The 15049-nt window shown below is 32.1% G+C and overlaps 1 protein-coding gene across 1 annotated transcript in view; it reads left to right on the forward strand.

The window, feature by feature from the left end:
* The window catches only part of LOC107995255 (protein O-mannosyl-transferase TMTC1), a 282680-nt gene that overhangs the window by 253265 nt on the left and 14366 nt on the right, over positions 1 to 15049 (forward strand). The window contains exons 11-13 of the mRNA XM_062075856.1: positions 8517 to 8657; positions 11520 to 11719; positions 11900 to 12035. Coding sequence (XP_061931840.1) covers positions 8517 to 8657; positions 11520 to 11719; positions 11900 to 12035 — 477 coding nt within the window. The remainder of the gene's footprint in view (positions 1 to 8516; positions 8658 to 11519; positions 11720 to 11899; positions 12036 to 15049) is intronic.

Consider the following 15049-nt stretch of genomic DNA (forward strand, 5'->3'; position numbering starts at 1 on the left):
CATTTAACACTTTGAATATGGAAACATTTATTATCATTAGTGGTGAATATCACGGATCGTGTGAATTGGAAAAATATAACAATAGCACATGATATTGCGTGAAACAATAGGTGAACAATAATTATTAAATAAAAATTTAAAAATTGATATGGAATCATTATTTTATTTGTGATTACTTGCTATTTTTCTGTATTTTATACAATTGAAATATTATATATAACGCGAATCTCTTTCAACTTTGTTTCAAAGTTGAAATTCGTAAATCGATATCATAATTTACTTTGGATAATTTATTTGATATTTGATAAAGTTCTTAAAAGAAAAATGATATAAAATTTCTTTTGAAATTTTGAAATATTGAACGCGATTAAAAAATGATATATATACACTATCTTTTTTTAATAAATATCTTTCCCAAACAAGAAATAAATGAATATTTCTAATGAATGACTAAGAATTAAATAAAGATAATCGTTTTTAAAATTATGAAACTTAGCAAAAAAAAAAAAAAAAAACAAAATACACAAATTTGTCGTGTCTTTTTAACTTCTTTACTACGCGTGTTCTATGCGCGAACTTTCCACCAAGTTTCGAACTGCAGCCGATTGATTTTCTCTTAACTTGATCTCAAGTTATTCTCCCGGGCATGCTACCAGCCTCGAAGATCTTTCATGAGGAAGGTGCATCATGAAGAAGTTTAATGAACAGGTTAAATTAACCGATGGAATCTTAAAGTTTTACGACTCCGCGGTTCCGCTATTTCATTTATAATCTTCATGTTCCCGAAAGTCAAGTGCATTTCGATAATATCTGTTTGAAAAGAAACCAAACTGGTTTTATCGAAAAGAAAAATTAAAATATTTTATCGGTAGATATTAGACTCATAGATATAACTCTCGGTTAGATAATTCAAATGAATTTAATTACTTTTGATGTAACGAATTTTTTACATATTTTTTACTGATTATTCTTTATTTGAAAAATTATTTTGAATTTTAATTTTTCTATATTTATTTGAATTCCTTTTTAAAGTGATACTTTTACGATATCTTTTTTCCTCACAGTATATTATAAAAATGAATTTAGGAAATGAAACATTTTTAATTTCTTTCCACGATTAAAAGTTTCCGCAAGATTGATTAAAAAGATCTGATAAATATGAAGTTATTAGTTAAAAATATCTGTGAAAGAAGATTTTCAGATGGAAAAGTATGCTTTCAATAACGATATTTGACCATTTACCATAAAGCAAGTGAAAAAGGGGAGGAAGAAAAATGTGAAAAGAATATTCTGACTAAAGTTTTCACTTCAAATGTAGTTAATCGTCCTTAATTGAACTTATTAAGAAAGTCTTTCAAATGACACCCCCTTTCTGATTTTCAAACTGCTTTTAAGAATCGTTTCCATTATAAATTCATTGCGAAAATACTTATTAGAAATTGAAGATCGTTTCTCATTGAAATGATAATTCCCTTCTCTCTTCTTATCGTCAATTTTCGAAATTCTGCGGTAATCAGTCGAAATAATTTTGATCCTATTGAGCGATATTTTCAAAACAGAGTTTCAAGTTTTCAAAAACTAAAATACAGTATTTCGAGAAACGTAAAAGCAGAGTTTGCGAAGAGCGGTCAAGAGATAAGACGTAATGAAAATACTCGCTTCTTCGTAAGATAAGCTTTAATGCTTTCTACTATATGAATGTGTATGTGAGCAGAAACCCTCCAGTTCTCACATGTTCCCTTTGAAGCAATATTACGAGAAAGAGGAAAAAGTGTATAATATAATGATTTCATAAATAATCTTTTTCCGTGGAAATACGTGCAGGATGTTTGGCTAGAGATATCTAAAAATTTAATTAAATCTTTTTATCTTTAAATTAAAATAATATGAAAATCAAGAATAAAAAATTGTATTTCCGATTCCCTTTTTTTTAAATTCACTCTAATAAAATTTAAAAAAATTAAATTCTCCTAACCATAAAGATAATATTATTTAGAACTCTCTAGCAGCTATTCTAAATTTAAACCTATCCCAAAAATTTATCTTATATTAGATTTAAGTAAAAGCATATATTCCTCTTCAAATTTTCGATATTTCATAGGTCTGATCGACTAACCTCATGCATTCGAAAGCTACATCAGACATTTTAATGTTTATGGTCTTTCATATTTATATACGCGACACTTTCAGAATTTCGAATCATCGATGCATTAAGATTAGCATGTAAAATTCTAGGCTCGCTTGGTACGTAGATTTCAATCATGCTCTTTCTCGTCATTTTATCAAAGATTGCGATTGGAAATCTCGCAATCTTCTAAGCAATCTTCTTATTTCTTTTCCAAGTATTGGAAATACATATTTTTTGAAATAAGAAACATGGAGTGCGATCAAGATACCAATATTGTATTGATTTTCACCACGCAAAGGTTTAATAATCATATATCATGAAAAATTGGCATGCTGTCTGAGAAAATTATAATACTACTTCCATTCTACGATCTAAAATTATTTTATATTATTGACTAGTGTATAATCAGAGATATGATTATCCAGTTATATATTGTTGTAGAAATGTGGCAAGTTTTCTCGTTTCTTCATATTCTCGTGATATTCATCGACGAAATTTATGATAGTATAATTTTATGTTACTATTGCTGACTATTGCTATTCTGTTTATCTAATGATTCTATATTTCCAAACCATAATGATATTAGTATTTACATATTATACATTCCTCAAATCCAATATTCATCTCATTTTTTTTTTTTTTGGCAACAAACTTGTATATTCGTTCAGAAATCCAATATCCCTCGCCAAAAGTTTCTTATTGCACAATTCATTTTCTGCCAATACGACTTTTCAATGAAAGTTAAATTTCTGCTTGAAATTTTATTTATTTGAGTCTTGATTCAAGATTAGAGAGCTAGATCTCAAAGATTAATGTATTTCTGAATATTTTGTTACTATTTTAGTTTTATTATTATCTATATATAATTTATCACATGCAAAATTATAGGACATTAAGATATATCTTCCTGATTATTCTTTTTTCCATTAATTTTTTCGTTATTCTTATTGAAAAAAATTGATTCTACATCTATTTAATTCGTTTCGTCTATTCCACTATAAAAAAAATTAATAAAAATTAGAATTTTGAATAAATCTGAAAAATCCATTTTGAGTTCTCTAACTTTGTTAATTATTCTTTCCGAATTTCGAAAAAAGATATAAACAGATTAAATAAAATATACACGTCAAACTCACGTCAGGACTAAAAGAATTTCGCGCAATTTTATTTTCATGTCCAAAGATATAGGAAAAAAATCTGTATTTCGAAATATTTCACTCAAAAATCAATATAATCGACAACTGAAAACATTATATACTTCTGTGTGAAAATCCTATCCTCAAAGATTCTCATTCCACGATAATTTTAATATCTATCCTAAATACTTATACTATTCCACGTATAATATTGTATACATACATTCCAATACTATTTATCTCTAAATTAATTCTAAAAATTCCGTCTTTGTAATATGCGAGGAAAAGTGCAGAAGCAACAACGAGAAGAAGAAAAACAGAGACATAAAGAAAAGAGAAGGAGGGAAATGGGAGAAGAAAAAAAGAAGAAATATACATGCGATTCATCCGAAACGCGTCGAATAAAACGGATTCACCGCGGGAACGTGAACATGCATCACAGATTCGATAGAATACCCGTTCGGATTATACCCTTCCTTTTTCGACGCTGGCCGATCCACTCACGCCGGATTTCTTTCTCTGTCCCTTTATCCGCTTTCTTCATTTCGCTGTGTGTAACTTGCACGCAGCCGCTATGATCCCATCTCCTCCACCTACGGTTTCTCCTTCGACCTACGCGCGCGCCCTTATTGAGCTCTCGCAAACCTTCCCCTTCCTTCGTCGTTACGAAACAACTATCCTCGAGATATACCCAGAAATTCTTTCCTTTCTTTCTCGTATATATATATATATACTCGTTTTACATTTCTCTCCGTCTCTCTTTCTAATATTACGCGTGGTTACGATCCGTATGTTGCGATGCCACCCTTAATATCGAATATTACACCGATAAGGGAGCGACATTTGTGCGACGTCTCGATTGAGTCAATTTGCTGTTACAGATGTCATGTGATGAGGGGAACACGTGTGTAAGGTTTAAGATTCTTTTACTTCAATTTTGCGTAGGAGGTAGAGATTTCTTTTATATCTATAATAATGGACAGAGTTTAAGAATAATAAGATGAAAGTATATGTGGTTTAATTTGTATATAATAATTTTTTGATATTAATTTCATGATGTTACAAGATATGTTTTTTATACTTTTATTGTTTGATAGTTGCAAAAATATTTTTTTTAATTTATGCAGAATGATTCACTAAATATTATCACTTCGATTTTCGTCATTGTTATTATCTGCAATAAAGGATTTATTATTTCAAAAACCAATTTTTTTTTCTTTTCTTGCTATCGATAATCTGATAATTTCTTTCTTTGGAATATATATATATTGAATTCAGAAAAAATTTAATACATTTCAAGATGAAAAATTTCACTTTAAATTTACTCTCTTGTAAAAAGTTATATTGTAAAATATGAATTGTTTCTTTTTTTTTCTGATTTCATCTGTCTTTTATTCATTTCCCTCCAACCAACTCGTGTCAAATTTATACGTAACAAAATAAACAAGATCGATGAAATCAAAACGATTTACACGACGTAAATTACAATTGCGTTAATTAAATTGTACAGGGAACGAAGACCAAGGAACTCCAGATTTCACTTTCCCCGTATGAAAGCTGGTTACGCTGTGTTTGACTACGAGCAACGGGTTGAAGGGTTGCAACTGAAAGGGTGCGAGTGACATTTTATTAAGTGCAGAGTTTCATGCTTCGAAGCGATTTAGGTGCACACTACGCAGTACAAGTTTCATGTCGGCTACCAACGTGGAGTTAAATCATTTGAATCTTGTAAGGCGGCCGGTGATTTAAAGAGGTCTCATTTTGGACCCATTACCCGTACCCTATGCCTGTTCGCGGCTTCCTACGCTTTGTAATTATCTATCGTTGCTCCAAGATCGCTTTAAGGTAACTCTTCATTATGGGGGGTGTGCTTATTTTACCGACTGCAGACGCGAACGTTCTATTGTACAGGATTTCTCAAAACAAGCGGTTCGAAAAGGGTTGACTCTACGCGCGAAAATTAAATCGAAAAGGAGAGAAAGGATTTTGTTGTTTAAAGCTTCGTTTTTGAGCGAATGAAATTTGAAAATGTTGGCATAACGTTAGTATAATTGTAATAATATAATTTTGAATTGAAGGAAATTAATTATTTGTGGGAAATTCATTATGTGAAAAGAAGAGAAGAATTGAATGTGGAATAAAAATTTCTTGGAAGATCTATATAAAATTGTAAAAAACTTGTTTATTTCTTATTGGAATTAGAGAATTGGATTAGAGAAATAATCAAATATTCAATGAATTTTCAAATTTGATTTTTTGAAAACTAACTTCTTAAAAATTTTATTTCCTCGACTTATTTTTGTATAAAAATGTTCTCTTCTTAACACCTTTTCTGAAACACTCTGTATATCATTATATAGGTGATTTAATTGAGCTTGAACTACATTGTGTTCGTATGATTGCATTATTTGTTTCTCTAAAGAGATTTATACAAATAAATAAATCATCGTATTATTGTTGCATATGAAATCACTGATTTTACAAATGTGTTAAATTCTTCAATATTTAATGATTAAACGTTTCATTAAATAATATTTAATATTATTCGGTTAATAATATTTATTATCAATGTAAAGCTTCGAATTAGTTAAGTATATTATAATCGGTATTTCATCAATTGATTTATTTTAAAAAAGAATGTATATGACAATGAATAATGAATTAAAATCGAATTTCTTATATTTTATTGAGTAAAAAAGTAATTGAAAAATATCTGAAAAAGTTCTGTATACTTTTTGAAAAATATATAATAAATAAATTTTAAATAATTATTTAATCTTCAAAAGGAAATTATTTATCGAAGTACAGAGTATTGCAGCAGCATGCAATTAAGTTTTTATTCTATTATTTCTTTAAGGGATAAAAAGGGATTATATAAATATAGAAAATTCTACTCTTGAACGAGAAATTGAAACAGATAGATATTAACAAGTATAATCATATTCATTAACAAAATAAAATGAAATGCGTTTTAACACATACCTATTTCTTTTTCTAATGAATCATAAAATGAAATAACATTCTATAAACAGAAAAATAAAAAAATAATTAAACTTCCAATCCAAGTTAGTTTTCATTAAAGTAGTAATAGTTAATTTCGAAATAAAATTAAATTTCTTTTTTTTTCGCTTCAAGACGAGGAGACGTTAAGTAACAAGGCAAAGTTGTGCTTCTTTAAAATTATAAGACAGTTGACGTTGAGAATAGGGACGACCATTCTCCTCCTTTCGTTTTTCCCGGCGATTGTTTAGCCGCGGAATATTCTTTATTTCGATAAGAAAGTTTAATTCAGTTCCCATGAAGTTTCGTTGAAAAATCGAGTTCACGACGAGATCGTGTCGTCCCCACCACCCACCACGGAAATATAATATTGTTCTATAATCCTCGCGTTATGTTGAACCGAATTGCGTTGCTTCGAAGAATCAGACTGTCGGAATATACGTTCCTCGTCAGAAAGTTAAGAAAGTTTTGTCAGAACGCGTTCCCACCGTAATACATTTTCACTAACTACATTACTTCTAAATTGGATTGGGGGAGAGGGGCAGCGGGTGTGGTGGAATTAAGTAAGAGTGGAATTCCGCTCTTAAATACCGGCCATTGTTGTACATATATTTTCTTGTACACATCTACGTATATATATAATAATACAAAAAAGATAGAGAAATAAACAGATATTATGATAAATTTAAAATACATTTCCCCTTGAAATACAAGTTTCGTATGAAACATTTTTTGGAATAATGCATGAATCAAAACTGAAGACACACCGTATATAACTATTCTTATTCCGAAAACTATGAATGATAAATTAAAAATTCTTACACGAGACGATAATTTCAATCGATTGGTAGTATATCCGTTGAAATTAAAATTCTTTGAAACTATTCGCAACAAACGTTGATCAATTCTCGAGAGAAAAAGAAGAATGCCGTTTTTAATTTCCTCATCCTTTCAACACAATAATTAAACCACGATAATTAATATTATAGAAATAGATATCCATTTCTAGGAACCCAGTCAACCGTATGGGCGTCCAGTAATAAAGGAAATTTTCGAGAGGGAGTTTTCATGAAACGTAATATCCTGTCCACAGGAGAAGAGTCGAATCGTTGAATCGTTTCGCTCGAAAGAACTACCTAATTCACCTTTCACGCCATTCCAAGTTCGCCTTTTATTCCACCACGATGCCATTTCGACACACGTGTATATACATACATACACATACACATACGCGCGCACACCACGAATACGCCCTCGAATCCTCAATCCGCGAGATTGAAAGCAGAGAGTTCGCTGTTTCGTCTTTGTCTCTATGGTTCAGAGTGCACCTTCCTCCCCCACCGATAGTTTTCTCCCTTTCAGTCGGGAAGTTGGAGGCAATTTCGTTGGAGTGGCCAGAAACTTCGCACGATGCTATCTCTTATCGAGCATGGCCGATGGTGGCGGCTCGTTAGCCATTTGCACCTTGGCCGCGCACAAGCGTCGGTTGGCTGTGTTAATTAACCAGCTGCTACGGTTTGTCCTACCGAAAACATCGCTCCCACGTTGTTTGGGAATTACCTGGTCAAACAGAATGGTTGATGTGAGCAATCCACCATGTAACATAGCGAACCTGATATTACCGATTAGGGCAAGGAATAATTCAGATGAATATGATTCGGATTTATCAAGTTAATAATAGTTTTAGGTTGATCATTAATTTTATGCCGTCTTTTATTCGTTTTATTCGTGTTATTCGTTGCGTATCATTGATGTAATATTTTTAATAAATAACGCGATACGATAATTTTATTATTTGAGAACTTACGTTAAATTTTTCTGATATTATCTTCTATCAAAAACAAAAAATCGTAAAACGATTGCATGAAACGATTGCCCCGTAATATTCGTGCAAAATCAATGAAAATCCAATGTTGCTTCTCCAGCACACAGTTGGCGTAATTTTATTTCCCGTTACGACAAAACGAGAACTCGATTCCAGATTAACATAGCTATAATCCCTCGCGTGTTGTGTATATATATATACATGGGAATATTTTCACGATATTTGGCAAATTTGCACTCAAAAAAGGATGAAAATTGTTCCAATGATCAGCTCTATTGCCGGTTATTACACGAGCACATATGCTCATGTGGGGAAGGGAAGGGAAAACGGAATTACTCCCCCTCTCCCCCACGATTAAATGCATGGCACCCGTGTTCCTCCGAATCGTTAATCACTTTGTAAATAAGCGGCGTTTATTTGATTACAGGCTGTGGCCGACGTATGCCAGTGCGCATAACAACCTCGGAACACTCACGGTGGGCGATCAAGCGGAGCAACACTTTTTGGCAGCAATACACGCTCAACCGGGCCACGTGAACGCTCATTACAATCTTGGCCAGCTTTACAGGTCAGTTGAAAAAAAAAAAAAAGAAAGAAAAATATTAAGCGATAAACTTAACGACAAATTAAATTAAACGTGGAATATTTCTCCACCATCTGTTTTCTTTTAATAGTTAATAGAAATGATATCGTCGATAATTGATTGGATGAGAGTTCATTTTTAATTATACACGTTCGAAAAATATATATATTCGTGATATTCTTCTGCTTGACAAATTCAAGTTTAATTTTTTCGTTACTATTAATTAGATAAGTGAAAAGTTTATGATTTCTTTGAGTATTTTTTCTTTTTCTTTGCTATTTTCTTTGATAACAATGTGCTAGTTTGGTCAATCTTTACACATATCTATATGATAATAATAGTTTCTAATAATATTTTCGATGTTTCGCGCATCAAACTTTCGCTCGCGTTTCTTCATCAATTTCAATATCGATATTTGAATGATTCAAAAGTGGATTTCGCGTTTCCAAAGAGATTTTTCGAGAAAAGAGATTCATTCGATGCTTTATATAAGTTTCGGAATTTTTCAGATTAGCTTAATATCGATAATATGAATATTATCTATATTTTACAACGAAAGTATAACTAATCCGTTCAAGCAAGAAATAAACAAAGACAGACACCGACTAAAACAACAACAAGTTAAAATCTAGGATAATTCGACCGAATGCCCCGAGGTCTAATGAAGTCTCCCGTCGCGCGAAGCGGACAAAATTACGAGAAGAATTTCAAATCCACCACCGTTCCACTTTATTAATGATATATCGAAGCAATGGTATACCGAAGTACATGCGCCACGATAAATTTAGCGTGGCAAGGTAATTCTGGCGGCGTGGTCAAAATTAAACTTTAATTAACGCCTCCTGCCTGATAAATTAAAGTTTAATTGACGGTGGGGGCGAGGCGTGTGTGCGTACGCCCGCCATAGTTCGTCCACTAGATCCCCCTCCCTCCCCTTCGGTACCCTATTTTCGTCTGGTTCCGGGTCTGGAGGGAAAACAACGTCCATAAATTTTTCGCCCTTCCAACGGGAAGGAATTTTACGCCGTTAAATCCTCGGAAGCGTGGCCTGCGGATTACCAAGCTTATGAACCGTATCTCGGGATTCGAAGTCTTGATGAAACGAACTCGTTCGCAGATCATTGATAACCAAGTAGTTTCGCCGATAACGGTGAAACTAGTTTCTCAGTTTGCCAGCAACGAGAATTTGAGTAGTGGGTGAATTGATTGTTGCAAGTCGTTGCAAATGAAATAGGAGAATCGACACTTTGGAGTTAAAGTTTTCGTAGTGAATATATTTATGTTAATTAATAGTAATGTTAATGTTCGTGTACAATATTTTAAATTGTTTTGATATTAAAAAATAATTTAATAAAATTAGGTCGATGTTGGTTTTAATGCGTGTATTATAATTTTTTATTTTTATCTTGTTTATTTATCGCTTATTGCTTTTCTTCATCATTGATTTACAGATAGACAATATTTTTAAAAAGATTATTCGTATAATTATAGAAGAAATGTTTACAAGAAAAATATTTCTGTTAGAATATAATATTAATCATAATTATAAAGTATTATATTAATGATTTTGTTTACGCTTTTCAATCATTGAAAATCACTGAAATCACACGTCATTTTTCATTCGCTTGAATCCCACGCGAACCAAATTTAATTATTTTTTATAACCAATAATTAATAACATGCAATAACAATATAACGTATATACGTTATATTTTTCAAAATAAAATTAATATCATATAAATCATACCAGAATTTTATAAAAATCAATTACTTTAATTATATCACTTTTTTTCCTGACAATATTAAAACAATCAAATATTAATATTTAGTTCAAAAATAAGATAATTTTCTCTCCTTCAAAATGAACATTAGTCACGTTTTATCATTTCATATAATTTGATCAAGTAGCATGGAGATGTTATTAGGTCATTTGGAATCTGCTGGTCATTTAGAGAAAATTGCATTAACCAGTTCACGCGAAATTAGCGTCATGGATAGTGGCATTTCACGGAACTATGAAACACGCAGAATGTACAATGATGTACAGGAATACCTATAATGCGTTAAAAGCAAGTACAGACATTCATATCTTGATTGTAATCATGTTACAGTTCGTGAGAATGATCGTCATACATGATTGGAATAGGTTGTCATAGTTAACACAGTTGAAACATGTGTGAAATGTAATTGGTAATAAATCATTACAAACAAGTTGCATAATTCTCCCATTTACAAAATTAACTATGTACTAATTTTTACACTAAAAAAATTAAGTATGAAATTTTTATTAATAACTTTATGCATTATATTCATATCAACATCGTATCATTGTATTTAAATTTGTATAAATTAAGTTGACTATTAAATTTTCTGCTAAATTTCCTGTATTTTAATTATTTTAATTAAATCTAATATTATTATGTTATAATTTATTTTCTGAAATTGGAAATTTGATTATAAAAAAAATATATATTTTCAAATTAGGGTCAAAATATATTTAGATTGATATTTATTTCTAAAGGAACTGTAACCTATTTATAATACAACATTTGGTAGATTATGAAGCCATGTACTATATTGAGTCTTATTTCGCGATCCATTATTGGTTCCATTAAAAATTTAACGCAACCCAATATTGATCTCAACCTATAGAACTTGAGAATTTTATATTTTTTCCTTTTACATTTTACATTTTCAACGTCACCGATGTTCTATTTTTCGACACTATATATATATCTATCCATTAGAATATCCATTTCGATTCCTAATAAACGCAAAGTTCATCACCTATATTAAACCACTCTATTAAACCGATAAAACTAAAATTGATATGATTTTATTTTCCAGGAAAACGAACAGGACAGAGGAGTGTATACGGATGTTGCAAAAATGCGTATCCTTGGATCCAGCATACACACCAGCCTATCTTGTCCTGGCGAGGTTGGCAACCGGTCCAACAGCGGGCGCACTTTTGCGACACGTTGTTCGACTACAACCACGAAGTCCCGACCATCTCACGGAATATGCTTCGTGGCTGTACCAGAATGGTAAGTGACAGTGGTGGAACGGCTAAATGGCTTAAAATGGGATAAAGGCCGACGGTTCCCGTCGCGACGGTCCAAAGTACGGGGTTAAAGTAGTTTAAAGTAGAGGAAACAACATCTAAACTCTGGCCGCGTAACGACCACTGCTTTATACTCACGCCAAATCGTCGTTCGTCTCTTCAGGCAAATGGCTGCCCTCCCTCAAGTACTATCTCAAAGCCATGGAGATCTCGCCCTCGCACAGATCGTCGCTTCTGGGAACGGTCAGGATACTGAGGTCGCGGGGTCAGTGGCCAAGGGTGCATCAACTCATCACCAGGTGAGTGAATGTAATGTATGAATATTGCGATTTTTGCAATTTTCAAAGTTGCCAATGTGTTGGTAAATTAAATAATGGTGAATGAGTTTGAAAGAGGAAAAGAGATAAAAGGAATTGATTATATATTGATTATTATATTGTGTTTTTATTGAAGTTTAAACTCATCTCAAGTTTGTTCATCTTGATCATTTGTTCCTTGAAAATTATAATTGTTAGATTGAAAAATTATATAATTCTAATATCTAATACTTCATGAATTACCTAATTTCTTCTATTTTTATATTTCTGATATTCATAATTAATGTCTGAAAATGATATTATATAGAAATGAGGAAGAGATTATAAAAATTAATATTTTATAAATTAATTTCTTTTTTTTTTAATTCCTGTCATTCTTAATTGGACATTGATAGCTGATAATCATAATTAAGGATATTTTTCATCTCGTTGTTAATCTTAGTTAATTTAATCGAATGATACTTAAATTTCTTAATGTTATTTCTATTCTTCATATTCTATTTCTTCAAGATTATAGATTACATTGGTAATCATACTTCAATCAATTTGAATTTTACATCTCGTACAGTTATTAAAAATTTGTAACAAAAATTAATATCTTAACGATATAAAACTGAATACATTTCGCGAAAATTATCCATGTATAAACAGATTTTTCGAATAAAGTACACGTACATTAAATCTTTACGGCCTAAAAAGAAATATTAACGATAATTTGCCAGCATCGCTCAGCCTCAATTCTCAAAGACAAATTAGCAAAAGTAAACGAAATCTTGAGAACTTCTTTGATCTCTTTTCACTGAAAAATTCCACGATACAGCCACTTATAAGCGCGCAAACAAATCCTGAGAACAGTTTAGCAACTTCAACTCTCCAAAGTTGACGACAAACTTTCATCCCTGAATGACAATCGTGTCGTTTGCTCAGTTTTCCAACCCTCTGCTTTCACGCGCATATACGTATGTCCGAACACAGAATTACAGTATGATCGATACTTGTGTCGACATCAATTTTCACTCTTCTTTTCTATCTTTTCTCGACACTCGACTATCATTATTAATGATGAGATCAATATAAAGATACTCATAAATCTAAAATTCCATAAAAAGGATTCACTTTATTACGTGTTTAACAATTTATTCGTTATTTGAATATTTAATTTTCATAATGTTAATTTTGAATGATATTTAATATTAAATTTCGAATCTATTTGGAAATATATTTCCTTCTTTCTTTGAATAAAAAAATACAAATCTGATCAATGTTCAAATTTACTCGCGATACACTCGAACCCATCGCTAATTGCATTCAATTCTTGCGAAAATAGCATCTTTAAAAAAAAGCCACGATAAATTTTTCGGCGACAAATCGTGTTTTTTGTAATCACGCAGAATCAATTCTTTTTTGCTGACCGAAATTATGATTTTGGATTTCGCGATCGATAAAAGGCCAGTCAGTTTTCCAACGAATAAGTTCACAGGATTGCAGAGAGAATTGCATATATCGTTGACTTCCTTTTTTTTTTTTTTTTTTTTGGAAGGATAGGATGAGGAACGAGCATCGTTCAATTAGTGGGTTTTTATGGATTGTTGATTGACGTTGAAAACCTAGATGTTTGATTTAGATCGATGAAAAATTTCGTTCCCATCCAGTTTAATCAGTTCACGAGATGGTTCTCATGTCAACCGTGTGATTGACCAATATTTGATAGTAATATGTACAGTTTTAGCACAGTGTTAATTAATCATTAGAATTGATTAATCATTATTTATGTAGATACAAGGAATTTTACGAATGTTATAAATACGATTTAAAAATTGAATAGTAAGATTAGCAAATGAAGATATAGATCATTATTTTTAAAAATATAAAACAATATAATAATATATGAATTTATAAGATAAATACATTTTAAATTTCACGATATTTTTACGAATCCTTCAATCACAATTCAAAAAAACTGTAAATTCCATTGTCCATGTGTATACGTGAGCTATAGAAACACGTTCGTACCATCAGCCAACGTTTACAAACCTTTCAACTTTATTTCCTTTCTCCTTGAACGGCCAAAAAGCCGCGGTGCAATCGAGATTTAACATCGCAACGCGTCCAAAAATTACACTCATAATGGCTCGTTCCCCGATGGGATGGGTTTGGAGTCCGGTACAATATCGCGGCGTGACATAGGCGAGATCAACCAGCTGGCCCATAAATGGTCCAGGGTGAACGAGTCGAGGGGTTGAATTTTGGAGAAACAACGCGAAAAGTGACGGTGACGGGGAAAAGAGAGAGAGTGAGAGAGCGAACCAAATTGGCAACACCTACGCCATCGGTGTAACTACTACTACGCGTGAAGATTTCAATATGCACCGTTTGACAGATGTGCCACAGCATGCAGATTTTAAATGCAAATATAAATCTGCCATGCAGACCGCAGAGGGTATGAGCAGCGTTGGGGTGGCGAAGGTTTCGAAAGGGGTGTGAACGGATAGCGTACAACGGTGGAAGAACCATTTCGCGCGTTCCTCCACCTCTGTGTGTGTATGCATGCGAGTTTTCGTGGAACAGAGTAATTACAAAAGTCTGCCTCTTTGTTTTCTGGCCGTGGAAGTCTATATTAGAGGGAACGGCGCGTGCAGTTTGTGTCCAGTTGATAGTTACGAGAGATCTTTTTCATTAGTATCAGCTTAATCACCGTTGGAAGAACGCGAGGGATAGAGAAATTTTGCTGATTTATCTCGCCAATGTTTCGTTTAGCCCGTCACCTTTTTCAAAGAATCGAGCCACGTATTGATAATAGGATAATATTCGTTTGAAAATTCCTGGTAGAGTGATTACAGGTTGTGTCTTGATTAGAGGATTGCACGAACGAATCTATATTTCCCTGTATTCAGGAATTTCGAGTGTCTTGATGTATTCTGGGCGTTGAATGTATTCTGCAGAAATTTTATTAGATTTGATAAATTTGATATATTTTCCTCGTCAAGTAAATTTGA

Source organism: Apis cerana, linkage group LG6 (genome assembly GCF_029169275.1).
Source record: "Apis cerana isolate GH-2021 linkage group LG6, AcerK_1.0, whole genome shotgun sequence".
Taxonomy (NCBI): domain Eukaryota; kingdom Metazoa; phylum Arthropoda; class Insecta; order Hymenoptera; family Apidae; genus Apis; species Apis cerana.